The sequence below is a fragment of the Sorex fumeus genome, unplaced genomic scaffold (assembly GCF_029834395.1).
Source record: "Sorex fumeus unplaced genomic scaffold, SorFum_2.1 ptg000024l, whole genome shotgun sequence".
NCBI classification, from domain to species: Eukaryota; Metazoa; Chordata; class Mammalia; order Eulipotyphla; family Soricidae; genus Sorex; species Sorex fumeus.
The window spans coordinates 27723764-27743618 of NW_026606081.1; the positions used below are offsets into that span (position 1 = coordinate 27723764).

The 19855-nt window shown below is 59.9% G+C and overlaps 1 protein-coding gene across 1 annotated transcript in view; it reads right to left on the bottom strand.

Annotated features, from left to right (window-relative positions):
- Positions 1 to 19855, bottom strand: part of SPTBN1 (spectrin beta, non-erythrocytic 1) — a 164820-nt gene that overhangs the window by 15539 nt on the left and 129426 nt on the right. The window contains exons 11-26 of the mRNA XM_056114143.1: positions 19405 to 19563; positions 18897 to 19199; positions 17709 to 17862; positions 16476 to 17346; positions 16229 to 16366; positions 14349 to 15105; positions 13123 to 13325; positions 10754 to 10844; positions 6623 to 6769; positions 5145 to 5408; positions 3806 to 4030; positions 3167 to 3256; positions 2809 to 3087; positions 2600 to 2730; positions 1525 to 1729; positions 920 to 1294 (exon numbers count right to left, since the gene is read on the bottom strand). Coding sequence (XP_055970118.1) covers positions 920 to 1294; positions 1525 to 1729; positions 2600 to 2730; positions 2809 to 3087; positions 3167 to 3256; positions 3806 to 4030; positions 5145 to 5408; positions 6623 to 6769; positions 10754 to 10844; positions 13123 to 13325; positions 14349 to 15105; positions 16229 to 16366; positions 16476 to 17346; positions 17709 to 17862; positions 18897 to 19199; positions 19405 to 19563 — 4392 coding nt within the window. The remainder of the gene's footprint in view (positions 1 to 919; positions 1295 to 1524; positions 1730 to 2599; positions 2731 to 2808; positions 3088 to 3166; positions 3257 to 3805; positions 4031 to 5144; positions 5409 to 6622; positions 6770 to 10753; positions 10845 to 13122; positions 13326 to 14348; positions 15106 to 16228; positions 16367 to 16475; positions 17347 to 17708; positions 17863 to 18896; positions 19200 to 19404; positions 19564 to 19855) is intronic.

A 19855-nucleotide genomic window follows, 5' to 3' on the forward strand; every position in this document is an offset into this window, starting at 1 on the left:
TTGAGCCTGGCTGCAGCTCAGGTGGTGGGCACTGCAGCTAACACCGCAGTCGGCACATGGCTGAGGGGGCACTGCCCCCACGGGCACGAGATCCCTCGCTGACAGTGAAGGGGGCAACACAAAGGGGGGCACCTCCAAGGCTGGAACGGCGAGAACGCTGTGTGTGCTGTCAGCCGTGACCCACGTGCAGGTGCTGGGTGCCTGCCCTCCCAGCCCACTCCCTGTCCACGAGAACACAGAGAAGAGTGGTGACGTGGCGGGTGAGGGTCTGACTGCAGCTAGGCCTAAGGGTGTGGGCTGTGGGAAAGAACGGAAAAGAGTCCCTGCAAAAACACACCAAGAGACACACATCGATGGGGTCTGGTCCCCACTAGAAGTCTGAAGCCCGAAAAATTTCCGCAAATATTTTCTGTGGCTCAGACATGACTCGGAAATCTAAGCAGCAGCACGGCTGGCTGGGCTGGGGGAGTGTTAAGCTAGAATGAGCACGTCACACAGAAATGAGCTCAAAGCCCATTTCCCGGATAATAACCAAGCTCACCTCTCCAAGCCATCCAAAAGGGACCCCGCCGGGGCGGGCAGAGGGCGCGATGCCTGGGGGACAGCGGCCAGAGAAGGTGAGCCCCGGCCAGCACTGGTGAGCACCTACTGCCCCCACGCATGTAGCTTCACCCAGACTGTGACCCTGGGGAGCAACAGGGCGCGGGCTGGTGGTGGTGGTGGGGCCGAGGGGGCATGCTAGACCCAGGGCTGGCGTGAGTCCCAGGTCACTGCAGCAGTAGCAGGAAGGGAGAGAGGGAGGGAGAGGGCAGAAACCCTTCCCTGTGCCGCTGGCGAGGTACGAGCTGGAGGGATCAGGTGAACCCCTCCAGGAGGCAGCTGGGCGGCCCCCGACCCCTTCCTCAGCCACCCGACGCACCTGCGTGCCCAGTGCCTGGATGTCGTGCTCGAAGGTGGTGTGCATCCGCTGCAGGGTCTCCACTGTGTTCTGGTCCCGCCCTAGCTCCTCGGGGAGTTTCTTGTGCTTGTCCTGGATGCGCCCAAAGATCTCCTTGGCATCGTGGTAGAACTTGTGCAGCTCGTAGGAGGCGGCAAGGATCTGCGTCCTGGTGTCGATGAGCTCCAAGAGGTCGGCCCAGGCCTCGTTGAGCCCGTCCTTCCATTCGGCGATGGTAGCCGCGTCCGAGTGGCCCGAGTTGATGAGGTCGTCTGCCATGTGGTTCACCGTGTCTACTCGCTCCTGCCCGATGTTCCCCGTGTCCCGGGCGAACTCTCGGAACCGTTCCTGGAGCATCTGGAATGGGACACGGGCGGATGTGTCAGGACGGCCGCTGGGGGCCTGTGGGCACCCCCCGGGGGTCTCTGGGGGAGGCAAGCACTGGACACGGAGCGGGCAGAGGCTCTACCTTTGCAGCCGGTCAGACTTCCTTCCTGGGGGAGGGGAGAGAGCCATGTGGGGGAGTGCCCCAGGCCCTGCAACCCGCCCGGGAATGGACCCTCTGCCCGGCGCCGGGCAGTACTTGCCGTGACATGCTCATAGTCCTGCCCCAGCTCGTGGGAGCCTGCGACCACCTCCCTCTCGGCGATCCACTGCTCCAAGTCGTCCACCTCCCGGTTGAGCTGGAACAGCCGGTGCCGCTCGTCCAGCTTGCCCCTCCTCTCCTCGGCCAGGTCCTTCAGTCCCGCGTACAGCTTGTCCACCTTGGACTGCCGCATGCTGATGCGCTCGCTGTAGGCGCGGGTGGGAGAGACAAACAGTGTGAGACGAGGTCTCTGGAGAAAACCAGGAGCCCTGGTGCTGGGGTGGCACACAGTGGGGAGGGAGGGCGCCTGCCTCACTGGTGGCCAACCGGGTCCTGGCACCCACCAGGTGTGGCCCCCAAACAGGAACAAACGACAACTGCTCCCCACGCCCCCCCAAGCCATCCTGTTTAGTTCAACAGATTAAACCCGGAAGCTTGGCCTCGGCTTCAAGGACCAGGAGCTTACACGGAAACAAAACACGCTTGCTGGCTGCTGCTGGCCGCCCTGAGCACTGACCAGGGCAGTGAAAGCAGCTTGGGGCCGCTGGCCTCAGCCTGGATTCCCTCTGGTCCAAAGTGATCTTTGGGCAAGACCCGGAAGCCGAGTCCACTCTTGGTACTGTGTGGCCAGAGGACACGGGGCAATCCCGCCTGGTGGATGCCTGGACTGCCCTGCCAGCGGGCGGGTGGCCACTGCTGCCCAGGGACAGGCGTGTGGACGCCAAGCAAGCGCCTCAGAGCAACCTGTGTGGCTGGATGTGGGGCCCACCCGCCCCGAGTGTCTGAAGGGCCCGGAGCCTGGCCTGCAGCGGGCAGGACCAGCATCCACCTTGCAGAGACACATAGCAAGGACTGGACGTGAGTCAGGAGACAGGACTTATGAGGGGCCCATGGACTCAATGCAAGCGGCCCCACTAATCTGGAGCTGGACTGAGCACTTGGATCCGTTGTCCTACAGGCACTAAGGTCCCATGACCCGCAAGGGTGCCCTCCACAATCCTGGCCTCCGAGTCCCCTTCCTGCCCCAGAAGTCTCGGCACCACCAGTACGGGCACGCAGGGCGGGGGGTCACCCACCTTTCGGGGTGGCCCTCGGCCACCAGGGCGCGGCTTGTGGTGGACAGCTGGTGCACAGTCTCCGCATAGTCTTCCACGGCCTGCTCCAGAATCTGGTGCTTCTTCAGCATGGACACGGCGCTCTGCTCGTCCTGCAGGGAGGGTTGGTCAGGTGCCGCCAGCCCGCCCATCAAACGCCCGGAGCCATGGGGGAGGGGACGGCGGTTCACCTTGGCTTTCTCCTCTGACATCATGTACAGCTCCTGCTCGCTCATCCAGGCCTCGGCCTCAGCCGCATCGAAGTAGTACTGCTGGGCGCGGTGGGCCTCCTCCAGCCGCGCATGTCGCTTCTCCGTCTCAGCCATCAGCTGCCCCCACAGCTGCTTCAGGTCAGCCAGCCGCTGCCGGATGGCCTCGGCGTTGGGGCTGCTGGCCGTGACGATGCTCTGGCTCCGCTCGAAGATGTCGTCGATGCGCGGCTGGTGGCCCTGTATCTCCTTCTGGAGGGTCTGCGGGGGGACGCACAAGCGGCTCGGGCGTGTCCTGGCCTTGCCCACCCCCTGCACAGGGCGCCCCGCCGGCCATTACCTGGTTCTTCTTGATGAGAAGTTGCACGGTCTGCAGGTTGTGGCCGTGGTCCGTGGATGTGGCCAGAGGCATGCGCTCTCCGACCCACAGCTGGGAGAACACACACGGGTGTCAGGAAACAGCAGTGCCAATGCCAGGTGGGGCAGGTGGTAGGGAGCCCGACCCATGGCACCCGCCCTCATGAGCCCTCCAGACCTCCACTCATGCCCAGGCTTGCCCACCGACCGCCTGCTTTCCTCCCAAGCCATGCCCAGGAGCCCTGGGACCAGCTGGGGGCGCCGCTCGAGCTTGGCAGACCTGGACCTGAGTCTCACCTGCTCCTAACACTTTCTTTTCCTTTTTTATTTCCTTCAGTTTTTGCATCACACAGAGATGCTCAGGGATTACTCCTGGCTCATGCACTCAGGAATTACTCCTGGCGGTGCTCGGGGGACCATATGGGATGCTGGGAATCGAACCTGGGTCGGTCGCACGAAAGGCGAATGCTCTCCCTGGTGATCTCTCGCTCTGTCCCTGATTCTTTCTCCCTAAGAATACCACTCTAGGGGCATCTACACCTAGACCGTTGGAAAGCCTTGCTTGGCCAGGCGGAGTGCGCAGGTGAGTGCAGGCTGGGGGAGGGGAGCGAGCCACACTCACGATTTCATCCTCCACATCCCGGTTGAACTGATGGATCTCCTTGGAGGCCAGCAGGTACTGCTTCCTCTCGGTCAGCGGCTCCAGCAGCTCCCGGAACTTGGTCTGCACAGTCAGCCGCTTGCTGTCCACCTCGTCCGTGCTCTTCCCCTCCTGGCTCAGGGCCTGGGCCTGGCTCTGCAGCTCTTCGATCTCCTTCTTCCTCACCTCCATCTGGTTCTCCAGCATCTGTGGGCAGAAAGCAGATGGCTCGCATGCCGGTGACACAGGGGACGGGGCGGCCCTAGGAAACCCTGCCTCCTTCCAGCGCTGCCCCAAATGACACTTCCGAAGACAGGAAGTTACAGAGGGGAGATTTCAGGAAATGGCCTGAATGATCGATCACCTTATCCACTCGCCCTGTGTCCTAAATCCAACGTTCAGGTCTCTTCCAGGACTTGGCAACTTGGGGATCAAGACTCAGGCTTATCCCGGAACTTGGAAGTACAGAAGCCAACAGAAGAAATGAGTTATGGGAAAAGGACAGTTCCTTTCTTCCGCTTGTTCAGAAATCAGAATGAGGTCGGAAGCTAGTCTAACCACCAGGGAGGAACACAAACTTGAGCTTCCAATCCTTCCAGGCAAGAAGGATAATGGCCAAGACCATATTTTTATTTTCCCTGAATCTCTTCAATCAGGAAATTGCTACTTTTCTGAACCCTTGTGCAATCAGTTCAGAGCACACGCTAATTTGTTTTTGTTCGTTTTCATCAAGAAAATGAAACGGGCCAAGTGCAGGCAGGGCATCGCGCTCAGAACCCCCCGGGGGGTCTAGACACTCAGAGCCCGGGAGAGTTCCCGCGAATGGACAGACTCCCTGCAGCCTGAGGACAGGCGGCCGTACGGGCAAAGGGAAGGAGGGAATGACTCCAACAACAGAGGAACCAAAGCGTCAGCCCAAGGACAGAGGCGTGTCCCTGGGAGCAGCAGTGCATGCTGGCGCTTGGCAAAGATGCCCCTGACGATGGGGCGGGAAGCCCCAGGAGCCTGGGTTTGCTTTCTTCCCTGACTGGGCAGTTTGCTCCCCGGTGCAGTCTGTCCTCTCGCCCTCAGCACCCTCCATCCTGGTTTGGAAGGAGGATTTCTTGTGTCACTCCCTAACACACAGAGCAGCCAGGAAGCACATGGCCAAGTGTGTGAACACGTTCCCCCTCCCCCCACGCCCGTCCCTCCCCCCATCTAAGCTGTGGGCCCGAATGCATGATGGACTTGAGAGGCAGGTGTGCCGGTGGCTTCTGAGTAGTGTTCTCTGCGCCGCCACGGTGCCTTGGTCAGGGCCTGAGGAATGGGGCGGGCCACTTGCCTGCTGCTTTTTGAGCAGAATGTTGACGCTGGTGAGGTCCTTGCCGTAGTCATCAGACTGGATCTGGGTCTCCAGCCCATGCAGCCACTTGTCCAGGTCCGCACAGCTCTGGGTGAAAAGTTCAGCCTTGTTTGCATCAAAAAGTCGCTGGGCCTTGGTCTGGGTGGTGGATTCAAGGACTTCCCACATCTTGTGTAAACCAGTGAGTTTCTCCTTCACCACAGCTTCCGTCTCTGGCTTTTCAGAAATGAGCTGCATTCCTTCCTGGAAAAGGCGACCAGTGTGGTTACAAATAGAGGCAGTGTCCACGGAAAATTACCACTGTGAAAAGCCTAGGGTATTTGCACTGTGTTTTACCCATTCCTTCCACACACACGGTCTTTTCTTACGGTTACTGCTTGATAAAGTTAAGTGGCCCCCTTTGGTGCTTCTGCCCTGAGAAATCTTTATGCCACCCTGGGCATATAAATTAGATATACAAATCAAGCACCCTAATATTTGAATGACAAATATTAAGTTTACTTCAAATAAATTCTCCTGGGGCTGGAGTGACATTATAGCAAACAAGGCATTGACCTTGCACATGGCTAACCCAGGTTCAATCCCCAACATCCCATATGGTCGTTTGAACACTTGAGGAGTGTTTCCTGAGTGCAGAGCCAGCCGTAACCCGAGCACCACCAAGTGGACTCAAAAAGCCAATATCCCCCAGGTCCCCTCCAAAACCAAGAAATTCTCCCTGACCCCACATCCAGTCAAGCAGCTAGGGCACATGGCCTCTGTAACGATCTTTCAGGAGAAGTAAGTGCCAGGGGCTGACTCTGCCCAAGGCATCCAACTGTCCCTTAAACTTTGTGCACCCTCAAAAAGGTCAGTCACAATGCGTTATTTAAACAATTAAGGGTCTGAAACAGTATTTTTTTTTTTTTTTTTTTTTGCTTTGCTGTATTTCTGGGCCACACCAGGCTCTGCTCAGGGCTGATTCCTGGCTCTGTGCCTTCGAGATCACTCTGGTTATCAGGAGACCACGTGGTGTGTTGGGACTGTACCAGGTCAGCTAACGTCCTAACCCTGGAGTTTCTTCTGGCCCCTGAATACTTTAAAATACTTTAAAAATACTTTTAAAATACTTTTAAATACTTTTAAAATACTTTTAAAATACTTTAAAAGTGCCTGAGAATAATAAGGAGAGTAGAAAAAGGTTGAAATAAGGAGTGTTCCTAACCCCACGAGCCCTATCGGGTCTCTGTCGCTGCAGGGTGGTGGGACCCTGTGTGGGGCTGTGGGCTGCCCGTGGCGGCAGACGCGCGGTCACTGCACATCAGCGTCCAGAGAGATGTCAAGCGTTTTGCGCCATCTGTCTCGTTTCTGCTCTCTCCCTTCTGCTGACTGTGAGACTTGTCCGTGGTCCAGCGTGACTCATGGACACTGGGCACGTGCTGCCTCCCAAGAGCACATCCTCCCGCTCAGCCCCTTACCTTCTCGATCTTGTCCAGCCATTCTTTGTTGGACGCAAGCTCCGCCATGAACGCCTGGTGCTTCAGCCACTTACTGTGCAGGTTTCGGGCCTCGTCGTAGGACATGTCCTGGGCCGTGAGCATCTTCTCGTTGATCCAGAGAGAGAGCTGGGGAGAGACAAAGGGGGGCTTCAGGGTCTGTGGGCTGACGTCGGCTTTCCTCTCCTGGAAAGTGCTGTGTTGTCTCACCCCTTGCATATTTGCATGGTTCCCTGTCAACAGAAGTCCGGCGAGTCACGACAGGGCCCACACTGGGACCGTCTGAGCTCTGCTCCAAACTGCTCGACATTAAATCCAGGAGTACTGGCGCTCCCGGATCCAGCTTCCCCAAATCTGGCTCTCTCACCCCGCTCTCTGCTCCAAAGCTGTTTAAGATCCTGTCCGAGTCAACCCAAGTCACAATCTCTTCCTCGTCCAAGTACCTGTGCCAGCCCTACCACAATCATCATGATGGACAGTATTCCATTCTTCTGCCGCTGGAAGGGTAGGGCCCCAGCGAGTGCTCCCCCGTGCCCTCCAGGTTGACCACCTTCACCCGGAGCCTCCTTTTCCCACCCGCCTCCATTCAGACCCGGATCACCCACGGGACGGGACTCTGAAGGCTGGCACGTGGACGGGCACCTGCTTTCAGCCTTGTCTCAACAGAGCCTGCCAGCCCCGAGCCCAGACAGACACCCTCCACTCCTGGCTCTCGTGCCCCGTTGCCCTGATCCTTGGTGCCTGCCCGTTACTGGCTGTGCCAATGGCCTAATTCTGACCCAACACCAACAAAGGAGTGAGAGTTGGCACCAGGGCAGAGTCGCAGCCTGGGACACTGCACGGTCTCCTCCCTGGACTCAGGCTGGCAACTGACCCGCCAGGGAAGTTCCCTCGCCCTTGGGCAGTCGCAAGTCTGTCATCGGGACAACACGCAGCTTAGGGTGCTGCTGATTCTGCCCACTCCTCCCAGGCCACACCCGAGGGCAGAGGGCGAGAGGCTGAGGGCAATGGCAGCCAGAATCTGACATCAGTTTCTGCGGAGGAGAATGGCCGGGGAATGTCAAAAAGCCGTGTGTGCAAAGGACAGCATATCTGACACAAAAACTGAGACACGGCAGTCTTCCTTCCTTTGGTAAGGAAAGACCAATTTTCCAGTTGTCCAAATAGCAAAATATCTGAGGTACCACGGTCATTCATTCTAGAGAAAATGAAGTGAAAAGGAAAGCAAATGATTAAGGTTCCCTTGCGCGCGTGCACACACACACACACACACACACACACACACACACACACACACCCAAAGTAGTGAGAATTCACATATTCTTGCTATTTGTAATCACCCATCCAAGAGAGATTTAACAACAAAAAGACCGACATAAAAACCAGAGGGTCATGCATCTGCGTTCTCCTGAACAAGTCGCCGTACAGCACAGTGAGCTGCACCGACAGAACCCACGGGCTCAACATCCTGGGGCCAGACGGATCGCCACTGCCTCGGCATCGACCAGGGCTGCCTGAGGGTCTCCTCACATCTGTGCTCAGGAACCCCGTGCAGACCGGGGAAGGAGAGGAGACCAAGGTGGCCCTAGTCTAGGTTAGGAGCAGAGCACGAAGCTCAAGGTTCCTGGCTGCCCTTGAGCACTGTGTCCCAGGGCAGGAAGTCTACTCCCGAGGGGAGGCACAGTTGATGGGGCACGTGGAGGAGTGGAAACGGCCCACACCATTTCAGGATCTCCCACTCACGTAATACTCAAGCACAAGGGCCTCTCCGCAGCCTGCTGTAACCAGGACATGCAGCCTGGCTGAATTCCCACAGCGAAGGCACCGACGGCCAGCGACAGCATGAAGCCTGGCCTCTGGGTGTCAATGTCTAGCCCGCATCTCACTTCCGTGGGGCTGGTCAGACACACACCACACTCTGCCTTCGAGTTCACAGCCTGACGATGGTATTTATCCGACTTGGTGCACCTTTTTGGCCCTGGGATTCTGGGCCTCCTGAACCCGAGTAAATGTGATGTGATGGAGCTGGCGAAGACAGGGGCACCAGCACTTGCCCTTCCCCGCACCAGCAGACGCAGAGTGAGTCCCCTCTCAGTGAGACTCAAGGGAAAGAGAGAGCGGGACAGGGCAGAGCCTAGCCAACATCCCCCACACACTGCAGCTACTCGAGGGTCATGTCCGCTGTGCGTCAAGGACTCTCTGGAGTGGAGAGCGCGGGTCCGGAGCAGACCCTCAGGCCTTCGTCCTCCCCACGATTCCACCCCCTGCTTCTCGGCTCACTCCCCAGCCCCTGCTCGTCTAGGCATCCCTTTTCCTCAGAGCCAGTCCAGTGTGCCCCAAGGCCAGGCCAACAGGCCCCATGTCCTGAGCGTGCCTTCCAGGCAGGAGTCTGGACAACCAGCTCCCTCTTGGCCCCTGCACGGCTGAGGCTTACATGAGTCTCTGAAGCCTGGAGAGGACACGGAGACAGGAGAGCCATGGGGCCACCTGACCACCTCCAGCGCAGAACAGTCACCCTGACCCACTTCTTCCCTTGGAGGCTGACTCCCGAGGCAGCCCACGGGTGATTAATGCTCCGCATCACCCAACGGGGCTCTTTCATCTGCAGCCGCCCGGCTCCAGGGAACCCCCCTGGAGACCCAGATACCTCGGGGTGGTGCTGACAACCCTGCACCCCAGATCAGGGCCGTCCCCCCGCAGTGAGCGGCGAGAGCACAGAGCAGCTCTCATGAAAGGCGCAGCGGAAGGGGAAGCTGTCGCTGGTGCCTGCTCCTGCCCCTCTCCACAGGTCAGGCCTCCGAGGCTGGGCTGGGAACCTCTCCGTCCTATTCTGCCCGGGAAGGGGCTAGTCTAAGAAACCTGAAATAAACCTGACTACCGAGGCGGCTCTCTGGCAGACGTAGAAACACGATGCACTCGTGAACTCACATGTGTATGAAGTCAGTTCCATGTGTTCCTGCAACTAGCTTGCAGACGCCCACCCTCTCCCCTCCACACACACACACACACACACACACACACACACACACACACACACACTCACACACACTCTCTCTCTCTCTCGGCTAACTTCGGTTTTTTGAGTTTGTTCATGCATGCGTTAGGGGTCAGAGGCAGTCTGTGGATTGTCAGGTCCACACATGACCCCATGCTGCGGCCCCGTCTGAATCATGATGACGCTCGTGCGCAATAGACACATGGCAAGAGCTGAGGACGGTCGGTCTGCACCCATGGAACTGGTGCCTGGTGGGCTGGGGAGTGATGAGGGTTTCCCCCAGGCTCCCTCCAGCCCAGCACACAGGTATTTTACAAAAGAAACTCGGTTTGCGTTTTAAAAGCCTCCGCTTACTACAAAAAGACTCCCCAACGTCAGCTGAGTCCAAACAGCCGCACACGGCCGGTGGATAACACAGAAGCAGTGTCTGCCCACCCGGGCCCTCTGACCACTTGCCCTGTATAAATGAGGGTCGCAGCACAGGGTCACAAGGCTGATCAGCAGAGTGGGGGAGGGGCCAGTGCAAGGTTGGAAGGAGACCACGGGTCAAAAAACCCCCTCCAAAAAACAAAAAAATGAAGGTTGAGAAACATCGTCGTCAACTTGGACCTCCAGGCTGCCTGCTGTAGTAATTATTATTATTTTTCTTTCGCTTACTGTCAGTATTTATTTTTACTTTTGCAATTATGTTAGTAATAATTGACTGGGAAATCTGAGAGGGGGCCATATCATTCCATTCCAGATTGCAGAGGTGACAAGGTTGGTGGCCTTAATCCATTCTCTTCCTAGGGGCACTTCCCGCCATGCTCACTGGTAGGGCTGGTGTGTGACCGCGGTGTTGAGAGGAAGCAGAGGGTGCCCGGGACTGAATCGGGGCCCATCCAAACCAGCCACGTGCCCACACACTGACCACGGTCCAGCCCCAACTTCTGTCATTTCCGACGGTCAGGGCAAGTACGGGGGGGCTGCTGGTAGCAAGCCAGGAGGGGAGATGCAAAGGTGAGAGGCCCAGGGCCGGAGGGCTCATGTCTCCTGGGACCTGTGTCCCTCCAACGCGCACTCTGATGCGCACCATGTCACCTCATGAAAGAGAAAAGCCCACCCAGAGGCAGACACACCTCCTGACAGTCCTGCAGGAACTTCTGAAGGTCCCTGTTGTCCTTCAGTCGCATCAGAAGCTCACTGGCTGCCTCGCGGTTCTTCCTGTGTCTGTTACAATGATGAGAAAAAGACTTTTTAAAAAGAAGTAGAGATGGAGCAAGTAACAAGAAATAAATCTGTCGTGTGCTCAAGAGGGTAAGGAAGGGGGGGGGGGGAGAGCCTGGGACTTCGGTGGAGGAAGGGGGACACTGAACAGCTTTGTAAATCATGGTGTCTTAATAAAAAAAGAAAAAAAATGTTTAAAGAAAAAAACAAAGAAGCAGAAAGCTTGAAGGTTTTTTTTTTTTTTTTTAAGAGTAATTCAATTTCTTTCCTGGCTTTTCTATATGCTGGACTGCTTACAATGTAGATAAGATGTCAAAGAAATGAGAGATTTGCACTTTGCAAACAAGTCTGAGTGAGACACCATGCCCAATGCAAAGAGCAGCACTGGGCCCAGCCAGAGCGCTCCGGTCAGGTGAGGGGCAGTGACCCGGGCATACTGTGCTCAGCTTCTTTCCCAGTGATGGGTGAAGCTCATCTTCAAGAACTTCCAAACAGGACACAGGGCACCAAACGGCTAAGAAAACAAGAAATTCTCCAACTGGCTATGAATCAATGACAGGGGAGCAGATTCCCATCTTAAAAAAAAAATTTTTGTTTTTTTTGGCCTGAAACAATAACCCAAGGAAGGGACATTTTTGATTTTTGAGGTTGTCCACCTACTAAATTCCATTATTAATTAAATTAGTTGCCAAAGGCCAAAAATACATATAACCTTTGAATAAAACCATTTGCATTCAGAAGCCCCAGTGACCCTGGTTCCTCCCGGGGAAGTGGGAGGCTTGTCCTGCTCTGCACCGTGGCAGGGCTGGCCTCACTGGCAAAGCCCCCCACACCCCCTGTGCCCAGGGTCTCCACCAGGGGCAGCTGCATCGCGGGAATCAGTGGACGTCCTGGGTGGCTGCCCACGGCTGGGGACGGACAGGGCCTCGTGGCAGACTGCGGGAAGGATACTCGGCTTCCCTCCGACTCTCCAGCTGGCTTCCCCTCAGTCAACCCCGCCCGTGTCTATGGCTGCCAGGGAAGAATCCAGCTGGGCTCCTCTGAACTTCGCCCCGGGGTCCTCTGGGCCACCAGTTTTCTGCAGAGCCCGGGAAACACACAATCGTGCAGCACAATCCAGGGTCAGCGATGCTGATGGCACGTGCCAGGGCCTACGGTGCCTTCCATATTCGAGTTTATTTTTGGAGAACACACCTAGCAGTGCTCAGGGAGGACTCCTAGCTCTGTGCTCTGGACGGACTCCTGGCTCTGTATTCAGGGCAGACTCCTGGCTCAGAGCTCAGGGTGGACTCCTGGCTCTGCGCTCACAGCAGATTCCTGGCTCTGTGCTCAGGGCGGACTCCTGGTTCTGTACTCAGGGACCACTCGTGGCTCTGTGCTCAGGAGTACTCCCGGCTCTGAACTCAGGGCGGACTCCTGGCTCTGTGCTCAGGGCCCACTCCCTTGAGGGACCAAGTGGGGTGCTGGGGATTGACCCAGGTCAGCCACGTGCAAGGCCTTACCCGAATCCTGGTTTCCCCTGAACGTCCCCAGTGGCCCCGAGATCTGAAACTGAGCCGGGGAGGACATGGGCCGGTTCCGAGAACAGCCCGGCCTGTGAGTTCTGAGCTGTACCCACTACAGGGTCAGCCACAAGCCCAAGGTCAGGGTGGACGGGCTGGAAACAAGGGCATGAGGGCAGGGCTGGAAACAAGCGGGGAGAGTCATGCAGAGGACACTGGCCTCCCGCCAGGGAGAAACTTTTTTATAATTAAAAATAAAACCAAACAAGGCCACTCAGTCTTGGGGATGCCTTGGCAGGAGGAAAAAGGGTCCCTTTCTCTCATCACGAGGAAAGGTGATCTGGCCACTCAGCCCTGACCCTTCTCAGACGGTGGCTGTGTCTGGGCAGGCCAGGGGACGAAGGGGAACCAGTCTCAGCCAGGAATGCAGGCCGCCAGGGGCCGTAGGCTGCCCCACCCTGGGCGTCTGCATGCGTCCAACCCCCGAAGAACCTTCTCGGGCAGCTCTGCGCTGCCCACCGGTTCTCTGGGCCAGCTGACGGCCCAGACCCTTAGGGATGACTCATACCACGGATACGGGGGTTGCGAAGCCGCCCTCAGAAGTCTGGTTATTTTTCTCTGCTTTCCTGCTGAGCTGCACCCTGCCAGCTACCCCCACACTTTTACTGTTCTGTTTTGGGGGCCGCACCCAGTGATGTTCGGGGCCACTCCTGGCTCTGTGCCCAGGCTTACGGGGCTCCCCTGTGCTGGGCCCAGCCCCCCAGCCTCCGGTCCCGCACCTGTCGTCGATGGAGTCCACCTTCTCCTGGATACGGTCTGAGCTGACGTTGCCGGCGCTCAGCAGCCTGCGGCCCGACTCCACCACGGCGCTGATCTTCTCCTCGTTGGCGTCCATGGTGGTCATGAAATCCTCCTGCTTGCGGATGGCAGCCTCGGCGCCCTCCAGCGTGGCGGGCATCTCAGTGTGGGCCAGGACGTACTCCTAACCAGGGGGAGAGGCCGGGTGAGGCGCGCTCCTGCTCTCGCGCAGTCCCACCTGGTGGTGCTCGGGCGTACGCCTGGCCCTATGCTCAGGAATCACGCCCGGCGGGGCTCGGGCGGGCGGTGGCGAGGCAGGTGCCCCCACACTGTGCCATCGCCAGGGCCCCGGGACACGTGCTGAGAGTAACGAGAGCAGCGGGATTCCCTAAGCCCCATCTCCACTCAACACACTGCACGTGACCTCACTGATCTCCTGGGTCAGTTAGAGAGCAGGGAAGGAGAGCGAATGCCAGGGGGACAGCCCCCGCAGCCAATCTCCCTGTGTCAGGCCGAGAGAAGGAGCGAAGCTCACGGCTGAGCCCAGGGCTGCACCACAGGCCTCCAGGCAGTGCCAGCAAACCTTCTGAGGTCTCCCGAGGCCAGGGTTCGGGCTGGCAGGTGTCTGCTCACTTCCTCTGGCTTCTGCCAGGTGCCACCAGGTAAAGCTCCCATTCTTCCAGAGCCTGGGAAGCAGCTATTCGGTCAATGACACAACAGGCCCCAGACCCGGCTGGAGAGGGGGCACGGCGGGGAGGGCGCCCGCCTTGCATGCAGCCAGACCGGTTTGATCCGTGGGATCCCAAACGTGGCCCCCAAAGCCAGCAAACAGAAAGGAAGGCCGGAATGGAAAAGAATCTCCCTATTCCTTTCTTTCTGGTTCGGGGACTTGGGCTTCGCCAAGGGTGCTCAGAAGTGACTCCTGACATGCCGGGTCAGAACCAGGCTGGCTGCCACGCGAGGCCCTCGCCCCTTCTTTTTTTCTCTCTCCCTCCCTCTCCAGACCCCCACGTAGATCATTTTGCAGCGCACATCCCTCAGTGTTCAGGGCTCACTCCTGGCAGTGCCGAGTCTGGACCACGGCTCAGATGCACGCCAGGCTGACGCCTCTCCACTCTTGCTCCCCAGAGATCCCCGAAGCAGGACGATGCTTCGCGGGGACAGGGGCCACAGGCAGGACCAGGCAGGACCCGCCTCCGCGCCTCACCTGGTTGTTGAGGAAGGCCTCAGCCTGCTTCGTGTCACGCAGGAACTGCTGGTAGGCGTGTGACTGGGACAGGAGGCTCTGCCTGTTCTCCCACATCCTGTGCAGCTCGTTCCAGCCCGTGTCCAGGGCCTGCAGCCGCTGGCGCAGGAACATGTATTGGGCGTCCGTCTGGCCCTGGGTGACCATCTCACCCATGTCCCGCATCTTCTGGTAGTCCTCCTCGTAGTTGTCGATCTCGTTCTTGATGTTCTCGTGCTGCGTGAGCAGCTTCTCGGCCTCGGCCAGTGTGTTGGGCATGTCCTCCGAGGCGATGGCCGTCTGCGTGCGGGACAGCCAGGACTGGAAGTCGTCCAGGTCCCGCAGGAACTGCTGCAGCTTGCTGGCCTCCCCCAGCGAGGCCTCGCGGTTCCGCAGCGTGGTCTTCATCTCCTCCCACACGTCGCCGATCTCGGCCAGCCTCGACAGGATGGCCTGCACCTGGTCCGGGTGCTCCGACTCCAGCTTCTCTGCCTCCTTCTGCAGGTCGCTCAGTTTCGCCTCGATGGCCACCAGGTCCCGCTCCATGCCGGTCAACTTGCGCTGCAGGGCCATCACGCCCGCCAGGTCGTTGCCCAGGTCCTGAGTGGACTCAATCACCTTGGTCTTCTCCCGGATCCAGGACTTGGTCTCGTTGCACTCGAGGTGGTAGTTTTGGATGCTCAGAGCAGAGAGAAGTGCGTCCTTCTTGCGGTCGACCAGTTCCCTGAACTGGCTCCACCTGTGAGGGGAGCAGGGCGCGGAGAGGGCTGCGTGAGAGGCAGGAGCACGGCTTGCTAGAGAGAGGGATGGAGAGAGCGCCAGCCCCTCCCCCCGCTCTGACCACACGCTTTGTGGAGAATGACCCAGTGCAGGGGTGCGCCCAGATATCGATTTGTCTGTTTGCTCTGGGGCCGCACCCGGCGGTGCTCAGGGAATCCTGGCTCTGCACTCAGGAGCCAATCCTGGAGGTGCTCGGGGGACCCTATGGGACGCCAGGGATGGAACCCGGGTTGGCTGGGGACGAGGTCATTGGAAGCCGGGTTCGCTGGGGACAAGGTAAAACGCCTTCCCTGCTGCCCCACTATTGCTCTGGCCCAAAGGTCTACTTGACTCTTTTGTTGTGTTTGAGCTCCTGGTGGTGCTCAGGACTGACTCCTGACTATCCAGGGATAGAACCTGAACATGGGTCAGATGCATGCAAGGCAGTAGCCCTGCCCACTGTGCCATCCCTCCAGCTCTGGAGGGCACCACACATCGAAAACAGCTCAGAGACACGAGATAATCCGTCACCTCAGGGAAGAAGGTGGACGCTGGAAGACACACCCCCAGGAGTGCCCACATGGGTAGTGACCGCCTGCCTGGTTGCTAGCAAGTCAGGCCATGTCTGGCAGACACAGTTCCTCATCTCTCACTGCACCCAACGGGCACGTCCTGAACCCAGAGCTTGGCACGATGACCTCTGAGACCGAGGTCAGCAGGCCACATGATCTACTCTAGTGTGTCCGTTCAGCAGGTGAGACGGGGACAAGACCGGCCTCGGTGACCGGGACATCATCTGGCCAGTCCCATCTCAGTCATGCTAAGACCCTCCTCGGGGAATCCTGTCCCAAAGGTCCACCAAGGAGTGCCCGGGGCACGTCCCCACTTTCTGCTGGGGGCAAGGCGAGGCTGCCCAGACACTGCCACCCGGACGTGTTCCTGGCACGATCCTGTCTGCGGAGAGGTGGGTGCCAGGGCCCAAGACGGGCACAATGCCGGCGACCAAGCAGGAAGCGCCGCCCTGAGACCTCACTTGGGGACGGGGGAAACGGGATGGGATGGGACAGGACGGGGAGCTGGGCCGTGGCTGGTCCCGCCCGCACCTCGTGTTCAGTTTGTCCTGCTGGGCTTTGATGTCCTTCTCACTCGGGTGGCCGCTGTGCATCAGCTGCCGGGCGATCTGGTTGACCACGGCCACCCGGGAGGCCTGGCTGTTCATCTCGGGCTCCAGACTCTCGAACCTGCGGAGACAGAAAGGGCGATAAGGAGCCGGCCTCCGGGGGGCGTGGCGTGGTGGGGGCCAGGGGTGTGGCCGGGCAGGGCAGGGGAGTGCCGGGGCGGCGCCCTCACCTGTGCTGGATGACCTCCAGGTCCTCCAGCTTCTCGGGGATCTGCATGCTGTCCAGCCACTGCTCCTTCTCGTCGATCCAGAGCTCGCAGGCGTCGGCCTCGTTGAACATCTTGTAGAGGGCCAGCGTGTCCTGCAAGGCCTGTTTGCGCAGCCGCGTCAGCTCGGCCACCTCCTTGTAGCGCTCCTCGACGCCAGCCAGCCGGGCCCTGACCGCGGGGCTCTCGGCGTGCTCGGGCGGCAGCGCGCCCGCCTGCTCGTGCAGCGCGTCAATGGCTGGCCGGTAGTTGGCGATCTCCTCCGCCACGTCCTTGTGCTTCTTCACCAGCGACTGCGTGGAGTACTCGTCGTGGCCCACGTCGCTGCTGGACACGATCTTGAGGATGTCCAGCATCCAGGCATCCACGTCGTCGGCGTCGGCCTGGAACTGGTGCAGCAGCAGCGCCTCCTCCAGACGCCGCTTGCGCACGGCCGCCAGGCGGCCCAGGCTGGCCCACTGCTCGCGGATGTCCGCGATGCGCTCCCGCGTCTTCTCGAAGCCGAAGTGCTGCTCGGTGATCATGGCCTCACCCTCCCGGATGGCCTGCTCCAGGTGGCCGCTGCGGCCGCTCATCTCATCCTCGAAGGCGCGGTGCTGGCTGAGCAGCCGCACCACGCTGGTCAGGTCGCGGCCATAGTCGTCGGACGACAGGATCTTCTCCTTCTCGCGGATCCAGCCCTCCTCCTCCGCCATCTCCCAGAAAAACTTCCAGAGGCGGCGGGACTCCTCCAGGCGCGCCCGACGCTCAGCCGCCAGCTGGCAGAGCTCCTGGTAGCAGAACTCCATGTGGGCCACGCGGTCCCGGATCACCTGCGGGTCGCAGGGCTTGTAGCCTGTGGGGAGCGGGGGGATGGAGGGGAGACAGAGCTGAGCGCAGGGGGGTGGGGGGAGAGCCTCTCCACAGCGCCCCTGGGATGGTTACTCCAGGTGGGGGGCAGCATGCATGGAACCGCGGGGAAGAAGGCAGCACCACATTTCCCAACGCCGGAAACCACCAGGTCCTCCAAGTCCCGTCTCAGCCCTGCCCAGCAACACACTCGAGGCTGTGACCACACGTGACTGGGCGCGGCAGTCTGGCCTCCCTGGTGCTCTTCCCCGGGCACAGCTGAGTGTCTGGAGATGGACGTGCCCGGACCCCAGGAGGCCAAGGTGCCCAAAGCCCCGGGGCCAGGGCAGCCCCACAGCAGCCACTCACCTTCCCCGTCCGCGGCGAACTTCTGGGCGGAGGCGTTGACAGCCCGCACGCGCTCCGCCTGGATGCCGATGTCGGCCTCGACCAGGGCGTGCTTCTGCAGCAGGTCCTCCACGCCCAGCAAGTGTTTGCCGAAGTCCTGCGACAGCAGCAGCACCTGGGCCAGGGGCAACACATGGGGCCCGTGGGACACAGCCACAGTGATAGCAGGGACCGAGAGCATCTCCCGGGAGGAAGGCGGCAGGCGTGCACCCCAGAGCACAGAAGGTTTAAAGACACACACACAAAAAAAACAGCGGAGGGAGGGGAACCAGGCACACAGCAAGAATGAGGGTGCTGAGGGGGCTGGAAGGGGCAGGGGTACGGCGGGCGCACACAAGCCCATGGACTCGTGCCAGGGCCGAGCACCATGCTTGCTTGGGTCTGAGCCCATCAGCCCTTTCTCAGGTTCCTTCCCTTGGCCCGCGGCAGCCTCTGTCTTCTTCCCTCTCCCGTGGGGGAGGCGGCGGGTGCACTCTGCTTTACTCTCTGCCTCTCTGGGAGTCAGGACAGACCATCCCCAGACTCACTGAGACCACCAAGAAGGAAAAGCGACACTATCCGGTCCTCTTGCCACTCTGCTCGGGAGAGCTCGAGAGACGAGATACGCCAATGGCTTAGATACGGGCTGGGAAACCCCTGGCGTCGCGGGCTGAGGCCAGGAGCAGCTTGTCCCGAGACAAAGGGGAACCCCGGGCAGAGTGGGAACTGCCCTTCTCTCCCGGCTCCCAGGTGGGCTTGACTGGGCTTCCCATGACCGGCCCCAGGACAGGAGTGGACACACACTCAGGTGGGTGGGGGCGCTGGGACACTGCAGAGCTCTGGAGATCCCACAGCAAGCCCTGCCCCAGGGTGCCCCCCCCCAGGCCCGTCCATGGGCTACACACCGACTTCTAACTGCAACTGCCACTGGCGGCGGCGGGGGGGGGGGGGGGGGGGGTGAGCATCGCTCTGGGACGCCCAGCCAGCCTCCTGGCCCTGCTGTGCCCCATACCACCTGGGCTTCTCCCAACCAGACGCTCCCGCACCAGTGGATGATATGGAAACGTCCCTGGCTTTGAAAACTGAGAAGCCCTCAGGGTGCCACGGCCCTCAGGCAGCCCTCGGCACCCACCAGCCTGAGCGAGTGCTCCTCCCCGCGTGTGGCCGCACCTTCATCTCGTCCATCCAGTCCATGATGTACAGCATCTCCTGGAAGATCTTCTGCAGCCCCAGGTTCATCTCCAGGCGCTGCCGGCGTGCCCGCAGCAGCTCCAGCAGGTACTCCCAGAGCCGGATGACGTTGTCCTTCCTCGCCGTGATGCGCTTGATGTCGTGGTAGTTCTCGGCCTCCAGCTCCCGGGCCACGGCCACCACGGCCTGCACGCGCTCCTCGTAGGCGGCGATGTCCGTCTCGATGGCCTCGTGCTTCTTCGTGGCCGCCTCCACGGCGGGAAGGTCGAATCCAAAGTTGTCCTACGGAGGAACGGAGGAAAGGCACGTCCAACAAGGCAAAGAAAGCAAAGCAGCGTCTCATCGGGAAGGAGACAGGGCCAGCGGGGACAGGGGAGGGAAGGGCCAGCGGGGACGGGGAGAAAGGCCAGCATCCCTGGGGCGGGGGGAGCTCCCGCAGGCCCCCTGCGCATCCCCAGCCCCCACAGGTTCTCCCAGGGGAGCGGACCTGAGACACCAGCCGCTGGTTCTCACTCAGCCACGTCTCCCGCATGGCCGCTTTGCGGTCGAATCTGCGTGCGAGCTGTTCCAGTTTCTCCTGCCGGATGAGCTCATTCCGCAGGGCCAGTTCGCGTTCGTGTTCGGCTTTTTCCAGTCGCTCCCAGGCCTGGTGGAGGCAAACGGAGTCTCATCAACAGCCAGACACAGGGCAGCCGTCCCCCTCTCCGGAGGATGCCGCGGGGACGCTTCACTCCCTGCCCTTGCGCCGGACGCCCAGCACGGCACTCCCCCTCCGACCCCAGGCCCGAACAGGTCATCCCCATTAGATTTAGATTCCGCCTCTGTGACATTCACCATGTCTCACAGGGAGCGTAAAAGCCCCTGAAAGTATCGCGCAGATAAGTCTAGTGCTCGACGAACACCCGCCGCAATGGCCTCTGATTGGAGACGCAGCAGGT